This window comes from Podarcis gaigeae (assembly GCF_964106915.1).
Source record: "Podarcis gaigeae genome assembly, chromosome: 6".
In the NCBI taxonomy this organism is placed as follows: domain Eukaryota; kingdom Metazoa; phylum Chordata; class Lepidosauria; order Squamata; family Lacertidae; genus Podarcis; species Podarcis gaigeae.
This window is the reverse complement of record NC_139682.1, coordinates 10,484,565-10,502,131: the sequence shown is the minus strand read 5'-3', so window position 1 is coordinate 10,502,131 and position 17,567 is coordinate 10,484,565. Positions and strand designations below refer to the sequence as shown.

At 46.2% G+C, this 17,567-nt stretch overlaps 1 protein-coding gene across 1 annotated transcript in view; it reads right to left on the bottom strand.

The window, feature by feature from the left end:
- Positions 1 to 17,567, bottom strand: part of LAMA5 (laminin subunit alpha 5) — a 189,477-nt gene that overhangs the window by 46,343 nt on the left and 125,567 nt on the right. Inside the window, exons 29-42 of the mRNA XM_083744077.1 lie at positions 17,037 to 17,134; positions 15,221 to 15,422; positions 13,898 to 14,024; positions 12,892 to 13,031; positions 12,508 to 12,623; positions 11,102 to 11,313; positions 9,825 to 10,029; positions 7,757 to 7,901; positions 6,377 to 6,517; positions 5,043 to 5,204; positions 3,623 to 3,724; positions 3,440 to 3,523; positions 2,586 to 2,816; positions 453 to 566 (exon numbers count right to left, since the gene is read on the bottom strand). Coding sequence (XP_083600203.1) covers positions 453 to 566; positions 2,586 to 2,816; positions 3,440 to 3,523; positions 3,623 to 3,724; positions 5,043 to 5,204; positions 6,377 to 6,517; positions 7,757 to 7,901; positions 9,825 to 10,029; positions 11,102 to 11,313; positions 12,508 to 12,623; positions 12,892 to 13,031; positions 13,898 to 14,024; positions 15,221 to 15,422; positions 17,037 to 17,134 — 2,079 coding nt within the window. The remainder of the gene's footprint in view (positions 1 to 452; positions 567 to 2,585; positions 2,817 to 3,439; positions 3,524 to 3,622; positions 3,725 to 5,042; positions 5,205 to 6,376; positions 6,518 to 7,756; positions 7,902 to 9,824; positions 10,030 to 11,101; positions 11,314 to 12,507; positions 12,624 to 12,891; positions 13,032 to 13,897; positions 14,025 to 15,220; positions 15,423 to 17,036; positions 17,135 to 17,567) is intronic.

The window sequence follows — 17,567 nt, the reverse complement described above, 5'->3', positions numbered from 1 at the left end:
CCAGCATGACTAACCTGCTTATGGCGAACCGGAGCAGCGCACGGAAATGCCGTTTACCTTCCCGCTGGAGCGGTACATACTTATCTACTAGCACTGTGTGCTTTCAAACTGATAGGTTGGCAGGAGCTGGGACCGAGCAACGGGAGCTCACCCTGTCCTGGGGCCTCGAACCGCCGACCTACCAATCGGCAAGTCCAAGCGGCACAGTGGTTTAAACTACAGCACCACCTGCATCCCCTTTTCCTTCTTACCGCTCTATATTACTAACTCTTTTGGCAAAACCCAGCCCCCTGTCTTCAAATAGCCTACTTTCTAGTGGAGGAAGAGCACCACTGCATGGTCAAAAGTAGAGACAATGCTCGCCCCGACATAAGCAAATCCAAGATATATTAAATTACCCAAAGAGAAATATTTTAGATAAATTGACAAGCATTCTTTTCCCCCCCACTTACAATGCATATTCCAGATCCCGGAAGGCACTGGTCCGAATGACCGTTGCAATTACATGGAACACATTTCCCCAGGAAGAGGCCTTTGGTGTCCCTGTAATAGCCTGGAGCACATTCCTAATTGCAAAAGAGATAATGTGCGTTAAACATACATCAAATATTTGTATCAAGGATGCTGAAGGGTCACTTAGAATTCTCCTCTGAATTACTTAGCTCAGTGCCTATCTAAAATCTTTCAAAACAGTTTTTTTCCCCTGTCTGGCTTGTTGCATCGTATTTCTCAGGATGTTAACAAACTGTGCTTGACACTCTTCCTTTAGTGCGCCATTGAAAAGCTTTAGAACAGGGGTCAGCAAACTTTTTCAGCAGGGGGCTGGTTCACTGTCCCTCAGACCTTGTGGGGGGCCAGACTATATTTTTTTGGGGGGAGGAAATGAATGAATTCCTACGCCCCACAAATAACCCAGAGATGCATTTTAAATAAAAGGACACATTCTACTCATGTAAAGACACACTGATTCCTGGACTGTCCATGGGCCAGATTTAGAAGGCGATTGGGCCGGATTCGGCCCCTGGGCCTTAGTTTGCCTACCCATGCTTTAGAAAGCTTTGTTAGGATAAGTAATGCTAATTATTTATTTTTTCTGTGAAATGCAAACTACGCTGCATGTGCTCAGATGCACGATATGCTGCTACCTGTGCAAGAGAAAGCGGCTGTCAGTGCTATTGAGGCTGCAATCCTGTGCACACTTGAGCGCAAGAAAGGGCTACTTTCTGGTAAACATACAGAGGATTGGACTCTCATTGCCTGCATATCCAACATGGATGCAATTGTACAATGGATGCTGTGCAAGTTCCCCATTTTGAAATGCACCAAGAGGATGCAAATTCAGAGGAAAGGCTCTTATACTATATGGAGGAAACCAGCTTATTTGCACAGGTTGGTTGGCAATAGTGCAGCGTGAGCTTGTGTTAAGATGTGGTGTCAAGCCAAGACAACAGGAATGGGAGCCCTAGAATCCAACACAGATTGTTTTCCCTTAGGCTGAATGTGCCTAGCCAACACAACCTCGGAACTTCAACCACCTTCTTTCAGGACCTGGGTCCGCAACTACTGTCCTTATATCTGACTTCCCTAGAACCACGCACATCGATCATGTGCCCAGGCATATAGGTCTGGAGACCCTTTTCATCCCCTTTACATTTATTTGAATTGCACCCATGGGATCTCCCTGTGTAAGAGCAAGGAGGCTCTTCCCACACAATTCATAGCAGAGCATAGCAGAGCAGAGCAGAGCATAGCAGAATCAGAGAATCGTAGAGTTGGAAGGGACACCAAGGGCCATCTAGTCCAACCCCCTGAGATCCAGGAATCTCAACAAAAACATCCATGACAGATGGCCATGCTTAACCAAACCAATGGCACACCTAGAGCAGCATCCAGCATCCTACAGCCTGATGCCTCTGGGAAACTGACAATCTGTGCCTGAAAGCTAAAGTTAAGTAGCACACCGTTTCTGAATCTGGAGGTTTTTATATGCAAGCCCCTGTCCTATATACTGTATTTTTCGCTCTATAAGACACACTTCCCCCCCTCCAAAAACTAAGGGGAAATGTGTGTGCATCTTATGGAGCGAATGCAGGCTCCATGGCTTCAGTGAAAGCAACACAAAGCCTCTGGGGCACAGCAGGAGCTCCCGCTGTGCTCCGGAGGCTTCGTGTTGCTTTCGCTGAAGCCTGGAGAGCGAGAGGGGTCAGTGCACACCGATCCCTCTTGCTCTCCTGGCTTCGCTTCACTGGAGAGGCACTGCGCAGCTTTCCCTCTCTGCGCAGCGCCCCTTCAGCGAAGCGGGAGGAGAAATGGAAGGGGCTCCGTTTCTCCTGCCGCTTCGCTGAAGGAGTGCTGTGCAGAGAGGGAGAGAATTTTTTCCTCTTGTTCTCCCCCTCTAAAACTAGGTGCGTCTTGTGGTCCAGTATGTCCTATAGAGCAAAAAATACGGTAAATGGAAGCATTATGAAGTGCCCATGATCTGCTTACCTGCTAAAGGAATGCCATTTGGAGGGGGCAACCTCTAACTCTACGAGCAAGAGTTCTGAGTGCTCTGCGTGAAAAGTGGCGTGAGCGTTTCCGCCTACCTGGCAAGAGTCTCCTCTATAATTGGCTGGGCACATGCAGAGCTCCACATTGCTGGCTTGGAGGCCCCCGCCAGTCTCTGTTGCTCTCTCCAGTGTCACCCGATGCAGGGATACAGACGACGAGATCTGGGAGAAGAGAGCCCGAATCTGCAGCTGCTCCAGCTTCGCCAGCACCATCATCAGCTCTTCCCTGGAGACAGGATTGTGAGTCTCGCTGTGTCTGAAGTTATCCTATGGGAGAGGAAAGAGTCACAGGGCAACATCAGCAGGACTCATGACCCCCTTAACTGACTGAATGAAGGGAAAAAATCCCACCAAAAACATCAGTTACAAGGCATGTTCTTAGCAGGCAGCCAAGCCACAAAATGCAACTGAACACCCAAAATAGAAAAATTATTACCTTTTGTCTGAATAGTTACATTTTGCAGTGCTTTGCCATCTGCAAACACTTTTGCTTTTTTTCTTAGAGAAGGCCAACAAGCTTATTATCCATCTGAGCAATCAAAATTGAAATGGGTAACTGCGTGGCAATTAGTTCACAGAGCGCCTTTCTCATTAGACCAACATACCGCATGTGAAAAATAGTTTTTTACAAGCCCATACCAAAACAATCATCCCATTCCTGCAGTTGTGGAATTTATTCAAGTTATAAACACTTAAACACTTCTAGATTCTAAGGCCAATGACACAACAGTGAATCCCCAAAAGACACACTGGACAGAGTCACCATCACCCTGCAGTTACCAGAGCTCTATTATTATTATTATTATTATTATTATTATTATTATTATTATTATTATTAGAGACTCTCCCTCTCAGTCCAACAGCTGCAAAACTCCTGCATCTGAACTGACCTCCAAAAGTTGGAGCTGCCCTTCATAGACGTCCCCAGGGACAGGGTAGTTGCTCTCAAGAAACATAATGCTCATTTGGTTTCCCTAGGAAAGGAAGAAACAAAGAGACATAAATCATCAAAGAGAAGCATTTGCTGATGGAGTGTCGTTTGGTCCAAGGAGAAAGAACAACTTGAGACATACCTTGAGAATAACATCAGGCCGGGACTCGATCGGTATGAACACGTCACCCCTTTGGGTGTCTGAGTGCAGCTCATAGCGTAAATACCCACCATAGGAGGAAACCTGCAATTGGAGGCAGATCACAAAATGGTGCTACATTAATTAGATTAAAAAAAAATACCCCTCCTCCAACTCCAAAATTCAAGACTCCAAGCTAAAGTTAATTTGAGCTTAAAATTATCTTTGTGCAAATTTGCTTATTTGGAGTACTTAAAATGTATTAGTTTGAATTTGACATTTGATCCCACCCCCCGTGTTTTTTAAAGGCAGCAATACAAGCATAGTTAAATGATTAGAGGGTGAAGGGAATACAACTCAGTGCCATAAGAGAGTGACAGGTAGCTGGGTAGATTTTCACTAGCTATATTCAAAATTCTCCTTCATGGATCACACTGCCTTGCTGTGGTGAAGAGGCTTGAATAACTCAGAGAAGCTATGAGCTATGCCGTGCAGGGCCACCCAAGATGGACAGGTCATAGTGGAGAATTTTGACTAAACGTATCCACCTGGAGCAGGAACTGGCAAGTCACTCCAGTATCCCTGCCAAGAAAACTCCATGGACAAAGACAATAGGCATATAAAAGTTATGATGCTAGTGACCTTCTTTCTCTCTTTCAAAAACAGGTGGTTTTGTTGTTGTTGTTTTTGCTCTAGTGTTGGCTCTTTTTTACTTTGAATGTAACTGCCTAAAGTCTTTCTTCTAATAAACAGCTTGTCTCCTAGTGGATAGTGAGGACAGCAACCCATTGTTCTGAACAACTGGGTGGCAACTGTTGGGGGGGGGGGCTTTTTTTAAAAAACGAAACCTTTCAAAATATTATTAGTCTTCCAGATTCACATTCATTCAAGTTGAAAACTCCTAAATATAAAATTCCATGATAGTCAACAGAAATGCAACAATGCTCTGAAATATGGATCCTTATGTTCCTCAATATTTAACATTTTCTAGTCTCTCCGGGGTGTCTAGAACTTGACTGGAGTTTCCCAACATTTGTCAACATATGGTACAAATGAGCAGCTAAAATGTATGGTACACAAGAGCCCAAAATCTGCATTCGACATCAGAATTTGGCCTCTGACTAATAAATGGAATAAATTAGGAGATGCAGTATAAAAAAACCAAAAGAAACTGCAAAAAGGGGAGAAGTCAAAATATACATATTTTTTTATTGTGAAGTTATGTGGTTTCTTATGTATGTAAAAAAACAAAAACCTGTGTAATTGAAAAGTAAAAACTTAATAAATAAGTAAGGAATATGGTACACACACACAAAAAGAATTTGGCTTCTGGACATTAGCGTAATTAAAAAATAAATAAATACCCAGCACATTCAAAAAGGACCAGAAGAGACCGCCTCCAGCCAGCGTTGGTGTCACTCACCTGGTCTCCAAGGTAGGAGTTAGGAGCATGCCAGTGAAGCTCCTGGAAGGCCTCTGGGAAATTCCGGAGATCAGCACGAACCATCTCATTTTCCAAGCTGACCAAGGTGGGGACTTCCTGGCGGTCTCCGCTGAGCAAACTCCACCCACTCATGTCCATAAACTAAAGGTAAAGAAAAGTATCTGAAATGCTTTTCCCAGTAATGATGTATGAAAGTGAGAGCTGGACCATAAAGAAGACTGATTGCCAAAGAATTGATGCTTTTGAATTATGGTGCTGGAGGAGACTCTTGAGAGTCCCATGGACTGCAAGAAGATCAAACCGATCCATTCTAAAGGAAATCAGCCCTGACTGCTCACTGGAAGGACAGATCCTGAAGCTGAGGCTCCAGTACTTTGGCCACCTCATGAGAAGAGAAGACTCCCTGGAAAAGACCCTGATGTTGGGAAAGACTGAGGGCACAAGGAGAAGGGGACGACAGAGGATGAGATGGTTGGACAGTGTTCTCGAAGCGACCAGCATGAGTTTGATGAAACTGCAGAAGGCAGTGGAAGACAGGAGTGCCTGGCGTGCTCTGGTCCATGGGGTCACGAAGAGTCAGTCATGACTAAATGACTAAACAACATCATCAGAAAATGCAGGCCTGCAAGCTTGTCCATATACTTTAAACACTTAAACAAAAATCAGACTAAATCGTGCACTTGCCGCTGGTCTCTGCAATGTTGTCAAGTAATGTTACTGCTGCGACCAACAATTTGTCTGGAACAGGATGGCATTATGTTTCTCAGAATGCATAACAGGTTGGCAATGAAAAGCTAGAAGAGGATTCTTTTATCATCTTCCAGGTTGCGCTCCGCAGTGACCCGGAAGTAATGGAGTGCATTACTTCCGGGTTTTGCCACTCGAGCATGCACAGACGGTCAAAACGACATCACATGCATGCGCGGAAGTGGCAAAACAAGACTTGCGTACACGCAGACGTGCTGTCACGTCTTACATTCTGTTCAGGATGCGAACAGGGCTCTGGAACGGATCTAGTTCGCATCCTGAGGTACCACTGTATTGGAAATGAGAGAGAGAGGGAGAGAGAGAGCTGTCACCCTAATGTCCTGCTTTTGGGCTTCCGAAAGGTAGCTTGACTGGCTACTGTTGGAAACAGGATGTTGGACTAGGCAGAACTTTGACCTGACCCAGCAGAGTTCTTCATATGTTCTTATAACTTGGTATCAAACTCTGCCCATTCATGTCACTGCTGGTGCTGAGGTGCCATCCCACTACCTCCCTCAGCATCAGCTACAGGTGCCACCCTCCAAAGTCTCAGCCCACATATTCACCTCTACACGGTACTTCTCAGCGCTGTGACAGCGATCTGTCGCCCCAAAACAGAAGCACCTGGTGCAGCCTTTTGGGTTGCTGGCATCCAGAGAGAACGTCCCCAGGTGGCACTGGTCACACCTTGCACCTTCCACATTCTCCTGTAAAGGTTCGGGGGAAAAAAAGACATGTTCACATTTGTTCACTGGCCTGCTGGCCAAGATGTAGTTAAACAGGAAAAAGAAGAGCCCGGGGTTCTTCTATCCGAGGAGCACAAAATCACTGTTCATGATGAGACACCACCACAGGCATGCAGGAGAAAGTGGCAGTCTTCTGCAGTGCCGTCGTTTACCTGACTGCAAAATCTCCATATAGAAAAGAAAATGCCACCCTTTTCAAAACCGGCTGGCCCAGTGCTGCGCTGGCACCCTTGCAAGTGAGAGTTAACGCCGCTTACCAAGATGGTGCAGGAGCACAGCAGTGGTGGCAAAGTCAGGGCTGCACAGGCTCCTCAGTGGGAGCACAGGATTGACTTTGCTGGTGCAACCACATTGCCCCAACCTTGCCTGCTGCCCCAGACCCTCCCAGTGACACTACTGCCAGGAGGGCAGCTCTGCAGCACCATCCTGGACTTTCCGATGACATGTGGATGGAATTAGGACATGCCCGCGACAAAAAGAGGGGCTACGTTGTTTTGTGTATCAGTCACCATCACTCTATACAGCCCTGTAATGCTTCTTGCTTGCTTTTTAAGGGCTTGCCTACCCTACAGCCAGCTTGCATGGGGCTGGTTGGGAAGGCTTTCCACAAACTTTGTTTCTGACTACCAACTCCTAACTAAACTGTACGTGAGTAATGTTTGCCCCATGGCGTGTGTGGGGCTGGGGAGTGGGGGGAACCGGAGGTGTGTTTTTCCGCTGTCGCCCTCAAGCATAGGTGGGTGTGAGTTTGCCTGTTTGCAAAGTAGCCCTGCAGATTTGTTCTACAAAGGATGTTCCTTAGGCATACAATTTTCATCCCACTGTGATATAAATCAAACCTCCGGGAGACTCCAGGCGAAATCACATTCCGTGACAGAGCTTGGTGCCTCAATAGCATTGTTCTTCCCACTCACTGCTTTCCAGCACTGCTTGTTCCAGTGGAGGTGCGCTGGTTGGCACCCATTCATTCACACAAGCCAGTAAGATACAATCCCTGCACTTGATGCAAAGCCCCGTCGTTTGTAAGGGAACAGCTAAGTGGTGGCAGACAAGGCATGATTAACCTTGCTGAGAATCTCATTCTGGGAACTGAAAGCACCAATAGGTTGCCTCTTGCATTTTGATGCCAGCCCCTTCAGCAGCTTTTTACCCAAAAGCCCACTTCCAAGAAGCATGCAAATACCAGAGTATCAGACTTACCTTGCAGTGGCACTGCCCAGTGACTGGATCACACACACTTGCTTTTGTCCCTGCTTGGTGGCAGTTGCAGCTCCTGCAGTTTGGGTAGCCATAGTAGCCTGGAGCGCAGAGATCACACTGACGTCCTACTATGTTGGGTTTGCATCTGGAAGGGACAAATTTCATATTCGTTTGCTTTCCTTCCAGCTTCTAACTCAGGATGAACCAACTGAGCCTTTATAAGCCCTGCGGATATGCGGCTTTGAACCAGTTGAGTCAGTTCAGCCTTCTCCAACTCGCTGCCCCCTTTAAAGGTTTGGGGGACCACCTCCCATCATCCCCAGCCAGGATGGCCAAAAAAGAGCCAGGATGATGGGGGTTGAGCTCAACATCTGGAGGGCACGAGATTGGGGAAGGATCAAGTGACTCAAGTGATTTGAAGCCCTGTTGTTTGCAAGGCTTACAAATCTCCTGTGCAGCATCTCTCAATTATATATCATAGCTGTCAGTGTTTGTAAAAAGCAAAAAAAAAGAAGGAAAGGGTTCTGACCACCCTTTGTCTCCTCAGCCTGGTCCTCGGACCCTTGTCGGCACAAAAAGAGTCCATGAGAATATCCTTGCAGAGTTTTATTCTTAAAAGTCCTTGTGCAAAACATGACTGAATAAGAATACACACCAGCACTAACCAACCAACCAACCAACCCAAACACCAGCCTCAGCACAAACTAACATTTCTCACTTTATATATACAACCTGCTGCGGGCCGCTGAGTCATGCTGACCCAGCTGTATTCTCATTAAAGAAACAGAGCCGCGACAATAGCAATGACTGTGACACTTCTAGGGACAGACAAGACAAATGAGACTTCTGGCGCTCAAGAGCCCTATCTCTTGACTCCTGCACTTTGAAACGAACAGCAGCGTACACAGGAAAACACAAGAACAGCTTTGCAGGATCAGATTGAGGCTCCGTCTAAATCAGCATTTTGTTTTGAATAAAGGTCAACCAAATGCTTCTGGGAAGCCCATAAGCAGGATACGAAGGCAAGCTGTTTACTGTTTGTCCCCAGCATCTGGTACACGCTCTCTGAAGGCGTAAGTTCTATTTAGCTACGATGGCTAGAAGTACCCACCCTAGAATAGAACAAGGATGGATTCAAAGCCTTCACACTTGAAAGGGGAACTTTTTCTCTTTGACTCCTGCCCTGTGCATCATACTAGTGCTACATTTAAGATGAAATTTACAAAACTCCATAAAGATCCAGAATGAGTTTTGTTGTTTTTGATCCTAAAATATTTATTTTCTTTTTATTTGCCCTTCCAGCACAGCCAGGCAGTAAAGTTCTGCTAACTGAGCTAATGTAATGAATCTTCAGCAAGCAATGGCTTGTTTTGCTCCCCCCCACAAAAGGACAACAGTGTTCCTGAATTCAGAAAATAGAGGAAATAAATGCTGCAGCCAATACACAACGAGTGGCTGCTGTTTTGGGAGACAAAGGACTGTGCTGAATGCAGAGATGACTCAGGGCTTTTTAGACAGATCAAAGGGATAATCAAGTAGACAAATCAATCAACCTTTCCAAAATGAAATGCTTGAAATACACTCAGAGGTCTGACTAGTATGGGGCTCAGCGATATCAGAAAACAACAACAACCACAACTTTGTTATTTATCCGCTGCCCATCTGAATGGGTTGCCTGAGCCACTCTCGGCAGCTTCCAGCAAAATATAAAACAACATAAAACATAAGCACTCAAGGAAGATAGAGGACCACAGGCAATGTCCCCCACTGTGTTGGGGAGGCAGAAAGCCACAAAGGTAGTGTAGCCAAAGCCACCCACCAAGCACAAGTCCTGTAGAGACCAGGACAACCCCTGCGGGGGAGAAAGAGGCCACCAAAATGTGGCCTTGCTCAGAGTTCACATTCTCATGCAGCTCAACTTTGGGGACTGGCCAAAACCAGAGTTGGCCAAAAGCATCAACTGTCCAGACGAGTTTTATTTATAAAGTGAAGCAGCGCAGAAAGATATTCAGATGCCACTGCAGCTGGTGCCCAATTATGCATGGAAGTAGCATCCATAATTACCCACCTGCACTGTCCACTGTCTAGGTTACATCCTGGCTCTGCCAGATCTTGGGTCCCGGGACTAGAACAATTGCAGTCCTCACAGCCAACCAGTGGGTGACAGCCAAAGGTCTGGGGCTCGCAGACGATACACTCGGGTTTGATGGTGCGTGGTGGACAGATGCACTGCCCCGTCAGTTCGTCACACAGGCGACTTCCACAGTTGCAGGCTGCAAGTGAAAGCAGGCAGGTGCATATCGCAACACACACACACACACACACACACACACACCACATGTTAAGCCCAGAATATCTATTTGTCTAGTGGATACTGGAATTTATCTGAATCTGCAAGACACTTCCAATTACATGCCAATAAATAAGTTTAGTAGCACAAGATTCCACTTGCCCACACAGGCCTTGTTCATAAATTCTCGACAGGCACTCTGTAGGAAATTAGAAGCACGTGTGCGTATTTTTCAGCCATTAAATCTAAAGTAGAAACAGAGCTGAGGAAACAACAGCTGCTGTGCTAATTTATTCTGTATATAAAAGACCATCTCAGCCAAGGGCCGACTAGCAGGATCCATTGGGGCTGTGAATGGTAAGAAGCATCTTGCTTCTCCTGCTCTCTGGCAAGTGAGGCCAAATGTCTCTTCTGGTAGCAGCCAGAGAGCAACAGCTTGGAACACTGCTGAACAAGGGAAGGCATCTGGAAGAGACTTCTATTTCTATGTACAAAGATTGACCATGGATGGCCAGGGAATTATGAGCGAAGTTCCTTTTCCACAATCTCAAACTGCTCAGAAGCACTATGCATGAAATGGGCAATTGAATATTTGCAGGCTCTGTTGTAAAGTTACTCTGCCAGGGGATAGGCTTGCAATTAATCTCCATGCTTGAATATACATATATGCTTTGCTGGAATTCTATAGCCATGTGTATTTTGCCTGAAGCATTTGTGAGCTGGTTACTAAGTTTGACCATTCCCCACTCATGCCTCCTTCTGGAAAATTTTGCATCCATTTTTTCATTCTGACGTAGTGTCGTCCATGGATATAACTCCAAAATAGTTCTATGGAAGGAAAGCATTGCGTTCAAAACAGGTTCCCAGGCTGCCACTGAAACATAAGGATGCAGGAAAACCCATAACCCAGTATTCCATTCACGTAATATTGATACAGGTACCCAGCAGCTTCTGGGTAGGTTAGTCTGGAAAGCGAAACTGAACGACATGCAAGTCAGACCTGGCATGCTGTACATATCAGCCCTGAATGGCACAACATCTCTCAAGAGACTCACGTCTGCAGCTGGGGAAACCCCAATAGCCTGTAGCACAGCGGGAACACTCTCGCCCGATGACATTTGACCTGCAAGCGCACTGGCCACCAAACGGCTCACACTGGCTCCGGATGGCTCCTGCCTCGTGGCAGCGGCAAGGCTGGGCCCCGTTGTTGTAAAAAAGAGAGATAGATATGGCAGAGTCCTGGCAGAACTTGGAGGATGTTGCAGGGCTGCAGAGAGAGGGAGAGGTTGCTGTGCTGAGTCTCACAGGAGTACAGAGTCCACACATTTAATTCATGAATTATGATTTGTAGCCTGCTCCATTCCGCAGCTTCTCTTTCCAAATCTGGGGGCTAGAAGCAGAAAGGTGAGAACTCTGAGCCTGGGGGCACCGAGCTGCTGATTATGGACCAATTAGCAGGTTCTGCATCTGTGCAGATATATTGTATACATGCAAAATGCACACAAGCACTGACTCCAAGGATGACTGGTGAAACCGGAAATTAAGGGAAGCCACCTTGGGTGTGAGACCTGGAAGATCTGCTTGCTGCCTTGCAGGGCTTTTCCCACCTGGCATAGGAGGATGGATTCCTGACTGACTCCAGCTACAAAAGTTGAGGCTGCTGAAAAGAATATCCTCTCCTCTGCTCTCTCCTTGGGAGTTCTCTGGGCAGCTGCTGTTACCATCCCTGGTTTCTGAGCTGCCCCTGACCAGCCACAAAGAGAGGTGCTTCCTCACACTGCCCCACAGGGGCCTGGAAAGCACCCCCTGGCCAACCCCAGAGGCACTATTCGCCTGGGGAGCTTATAGCCAGGGCTGCTGCAACAACAGCTGTGCAAGCCTTTGGGAGACAGAAACGCGAGAGGGCATCCGAGGAGGGAGGTAAGGAAAGAGGGACAGAGGCTAGTGTTGCCTGTGGCACCCCTGACCATCATTCAAGGCACCCCAGGGTGGCAGGGCCCACTGGTTGAAAACCACTGGGCTGAGGTATTATTTATGGGGGGTTGTTGCTGTTAATTTTTTGTATCTTTATTTCGGATTGTATTATCAATGTGGAATTTGTTCAATTACGGCTGTGCACTTGTGATGTGTGTTGTTTATTGTTTACAACTACTTTGCTATTTTTGTAATTGTGTGAACCTTTTCATATTGTAAACCACCTTGACAGTGGTTTTGGCTGTGGAAAGGCGACATACAAATAAAATGATGTGGTGGTGGTGGTGGTGATAAATTTCACATCAACAATGGGAACTGATGTTAAAGATGAAATCCTGGATGTATTCGTCAAGTTACCCAAAGCTCAGTAGAAGGTTTAGATTTTAGAGCGGCTGGGGAAACCCAACCAGATGGGCAGGGTAAAAATAAGTTATTATTACTTTATTATTATGGTTTTGCAAAGTGGCACCCATTTTTTGTATCTCACTTGATATAAAAGCTGTTGACTCCACAGTTGCTGATGAAATCATAGGACTTGTCTAGTGGTTCTTCTGAAAGGTAGCTGGAACCATAACTGTCTTCAGGAACCACGAGGATATAATCCTAAAAGATCAAACAGCAAATAAACAAACTGGGAACAAACTGGGGAGGCTAATGAGTCAGATGACCCTTGTTAAACCACAAAAGAAGATCACATATTTCCTGCTTTTACAAGGTGGAGGGGCTAGCAGAATGGATGCCTCCTTCACCTCATACAGAGAAATGCTGTTCTATTAGTGGGAGAAAACATATTTTAGAATTCCCCCTTAGTTATTGCAGTCATTCTTGCAGAACTCACATACATACACACAAAATTAAGATAGGAACATACCAGCCAAAGGTACCTATTCTCTGGCACACGAATGACCACACTCAAGTCATTATCCGTAATATCCAAAACAATTTGGTTTTCTGAAACTACCAGATTCCGGCAACCATATCCATGTGGGCAGAAAGTAGCATTAGCCTGTCCTGGAAAAAGCCAGAGAGTACACGTCACCTTAAGTTCATCAGATTCTGCTTTCATACCTTGGAAGTATTCCCCTTCGACAGCAGTCATCTCACACAAGCTTAATGTTCTACAATAGTCTCTCCCAACTTATTACCATCTAGAACTTTTGGACTGCAACTCCTATTATCTCTGAGCTATGCTGGCTGGGGCTGATATTGTAGTCCAAACTACTTGGAAGGGTACGAGGTTGCAGAAGGAAGTCCTAGCAGAACCTGAGCAGAAAATGGAAGGACTGGTGCTATAATGACTATTATTATTATCTATTTAAGGGCAGCTCCTATGCTGTTGGCTCTAAGTCTATGAAACCTTCTGCCACAATAACTCTGTTCAGTCTTTTAAGGTGACGTGGTTTTGCTGCTGACACTGTAGGAAGCATTCTCCTAGAGACTGGCTAGCTTATATACAAAACACTCTTAGGGAAAAAGTCAACGTTATGTTATGCCCATTGTCCCAGCAGGGCAAGAATTTCAGCTTGCCAGACAGAATGACCCCCACTCCCCCCCCCACATACAGTTCTAGGGATTCTCCAGACCATCCCCCAAGTTTTTTTGTGGGGGGAGCATGCAGGGGATGGAATAATAAATTATTATTATTATTTATTTATGCCCCACACATCTAGCTGGGCCTTCCCAGCCACTCTGGGTGGCTCCCAACAGAATTAGAAGCACAATAAACCATCAAACATTAAAAACTTCCCTAAATAAAAGCCCCATTGCACAGACTTCCGCTGATGGGACTCGTTGATTGAACCCCACCCTTAATTTACTATTAATACTGTTTTGCCCCCAGCCCTACAAGCCCCAACACAAACCGGAGGATCACTTACCCTGCCAAATACGTCCACCGTTGATCAACACTTCCACAGGAAAAGTTGGGTGACTGGGCTGGTAACAGTGCAGGATGAAGGCATAACGCCCCAGACTTTGGATGTGACCATTCAACACAATGGTTGTCTACAAGAAAGCACAGGGGCAGAATCCTAAACACTATTGTTTCCTTGTGGCACTGATTTTTTAATTTCAGGATGCGTCTGCGACTTCGGCCCCGCTTATGTCAGAACCAGCCCCTCCAAGGGAAAAGACTGGGATATAAGAATTTCTGCTAGTATTTATTTTCCCTATAAAGGTACCTCCACAAGAAAATACTGCTAAGTCAGCAGGGGCACATGCTGTAAAATACTCTCCTGTTACATCTGAGGCACTGCCAACATTTCTGTACCCACCACCGTAATCTCTGTTTTGATGCCACACCACACCCTGGAAGTGGAAACCTTTGATAGTTGGGAGTGCCAGCTTGAAAACTCCCCTCTTCTCTTTGGCTGCTGCTTCTCTGCCCACCTGCTGTGGCCCACTTCAATTAGAGGAAGAGGGTGATGCCCACAAACATCAGCACCTCCTTCGCATATGGACTTCCTGACACACTGCACAGGAGTCCTAGGGCAGCCTTTCCTTTCACATTAAAGAAACAACAACACTTACACTATGGATTTTGTGTTGTCTCTAAAGCAGCACCAGCCACGGTCCACTGGTGCAATGGCGTTTTCATTCCCTCTCCTCTCCCTGCATGCCTCCAAAATATTCTCTGGAGGGTCCCCGAACCATCCAGAGTTGATTCTGAGGATGCTCAGCATGCATGGGAGAAGGGGAAGATAATTCTCCGGAACGGGAGCACTGGATACGTCCCATAATTTCTAGCTCATAATGTCTTCCCTGGGGCTGCCGCCACCACCACCACCACCACTGCCGCCGCTGCTTCTGGTGGGTAGGCAGAGTGAGGTTGTCCGCTCCGCTCTCTGGTCCACAGGAGCACCAGGGCGCCGGCGGCAGCAGCGGAGGGAAGACGATCAGCGCGAAAGGGCTGGATCCAGAGAGGGGCTGCTTAAAATGGAGCTCAGCCAGCTCAGCCCAGCCCCCTTCCTCCTCTAGGCGGGGCAGGCAGAAGCCAGGAGGGAGGGAGGGAGGGAGGGAGGAAGTGCCGCTGCGGTGTGTGTGTGTGGGAATGGAATGGCACGGGGGCGGGGGGAATGGCGCAGCCCGAACGAACAGAATCCCCACGCCGATCCACGGATGGTCCGCAGGCCAGATCCTGAAGGCAATTGGGCCTGATCTCAACAAATGCTAGTTTCTAATTTCCTCTTCATCGCACTTACCTGGGGAGCCTTTAGCAGGATGAGCTCTGCAGAGGAGTCTAATAAGGTAGGAGGCTGAAGTGGAGCTGCAGGTGGAATAGCCACTGGGGGGACACTAAAGGCATGAATCAGGGGAAAGCCTGGAGCGACTGGTAGTAACTGCCCTTCCTCCAAGACAATGGACTGCGAAATCTTCTGATACCTCGATGGGACACAGGAACTACTTTGGAGGAGAAAAGAAGAAGAATTTTATGGGCTCTGGAGTAAACAAGAGGCAAATATTCCCATGGGAACACAGCAAGGAAGGGAATTCAAATGCCCATAATGCAAAGCATGCCTTGTACAGAATTATAGGAAGACTTCATTAGAGAGGGGACAGCATCTTTCCCCTGGCTTCTATATACAATCTAAAACTTATCTATTAGCACTTTATAGACCAGCTAAGTTTGTTCTGGTATAAGCTTCCGTGTGCATGCACACTTCTTCAGATACCATGCACATGAAAGCTTATACCAGAACAAACTTAGCTGGTCTATAAGGTGCTACTAGACAATTCTCTCCCCGCCCCCCCGGCCAATAAAGTGAGATGAACGCCGCAACCCCAGAGTCAGTCACGACTGGACCTAATGGTCAGGGGTCCCTTTACCTTTTATCCACTAGGCAACAACAAGAGAACTAAGGTTTAAGAATCTACATGATAGGAATCCCCCGTCATAGGGTGTCCTCCTAGTTCTGAGTGGGAATATACATTTACAAGGGGCTAAGCATATTTATGGAGGGTAGGTCTAGCAATGACTATTAACCATTCAAGTTCAGAAGAAGTAGGTCACCAGGAATCAGTTGTTGGGTTCAAGTTCTGCTCAGAGGCTTCCCAGAGGCATTTGATTAGCTATCACAGGGAACAGGACGCTCACTTAGATGGACCTTTCTCCATACTTCCTTAGGAAAATACATGGTGCCTCTTCTACTTCATAGCCTCAAGTGTCTACTCTCCTGTGCCAAGTACTAGCTACCTTCCCAATATTATATAGTCTCCAATCCCTGGCAAAAATTAGCTACTGCAGCTGCCCACTGAGATACCTAGATTCAACAAATACCAAGGGCTACTGATGACAATGTTCAGACCAAAGCATACACATATCACACATACAAAATTCCACAGATCTTTCCAAGTGGACTCTCTAATGGAATTTGAGAATTAGCTGTGGAGAATCCTGGACACCCACACCTGACCCCAATAGTAGTTAAATGGTGCTCAAGCACTCTTTACACTGTCTTGCAAGATACTACCTGTAAGTGAAATGAAGCATGTGACTGCACTTGCTCTGGTCCAATCATTCAAGGTTACCCTTGCTTCTTCTCCTGTCCTTCACACTTGTCTTTTGTTTATGTTAATTCTTGTAAAGCACCATACATGCTGACCTTATTAACTAATTAAAATACAATACCACCCATAACCAATTAAAATAAGACAATGGCATACAAGTGTGGGGACCTCTGGACCTCCAGATGTTTCTGAACTACAATTTCCATCAGCCCTAGCAAGCATGGCCAGTGGACAGGGATGATGATGGGAGTTGTAGCACAGCAACATCTGGAGGGCCAAACGTTTGCCACACCTGGCATAACACAAGGCGCCATGGCAGTGACTCTGGGGCACGTTTGTCTTCAATCATTTGAGAACTCTTTAAGCCATTAACAGGATCTAGTGAATGGTTTTTGAAGCATTTGATGTGCACTGTAGCACCTGGTCAAAACTAGACCTGGTCAACTGCCTGGGTGAGAGACCAGTGGAAGCTTCGGTTTTAAGCATTATACATTTTTTAAAGACCTTTACCTGTTTGGTGAGAATGCTCCATGGACACTGATGCAGTGAACATTTGGTTCCACAAACTCTAATGTGAATTGTTCGTATGGGATGAGGTACACTTTGTGCTAAAGACAGAAGAAAAGGAAAAACAAGGTTGGGCATGGTGGAGAGGAGAACCACTCATGCTTTTGCTTCTAGGTCAGTGCAAATATTACTTTTAGAAACATTTTATGTAGGACAATTTAGAACTCTCACATTTGCTGTTCACACAACAAAACAGCCAAAGCAGAGACCTATGGAGGAATGCAGCAGGTGTCTGTGTGATGAGACAAAATCTGTTTCACATTTTGTCTAGTCACAGAACTAACAGTTGCAGTCTACGCTGTGTCCTCACAAGATATGTTACCAGAGTGGTTACTGGCTCATATCATCCAGATGTTGTGATGTTTGCGTCAGCATTTCCTAGTAAAAGCTTCTTTGGCAAGGAAGTGACTTTTTATTGTGATGAACTTCCATATTCCTCCAGAAACTAGATCTAGATAATTCTGATGCAAACTC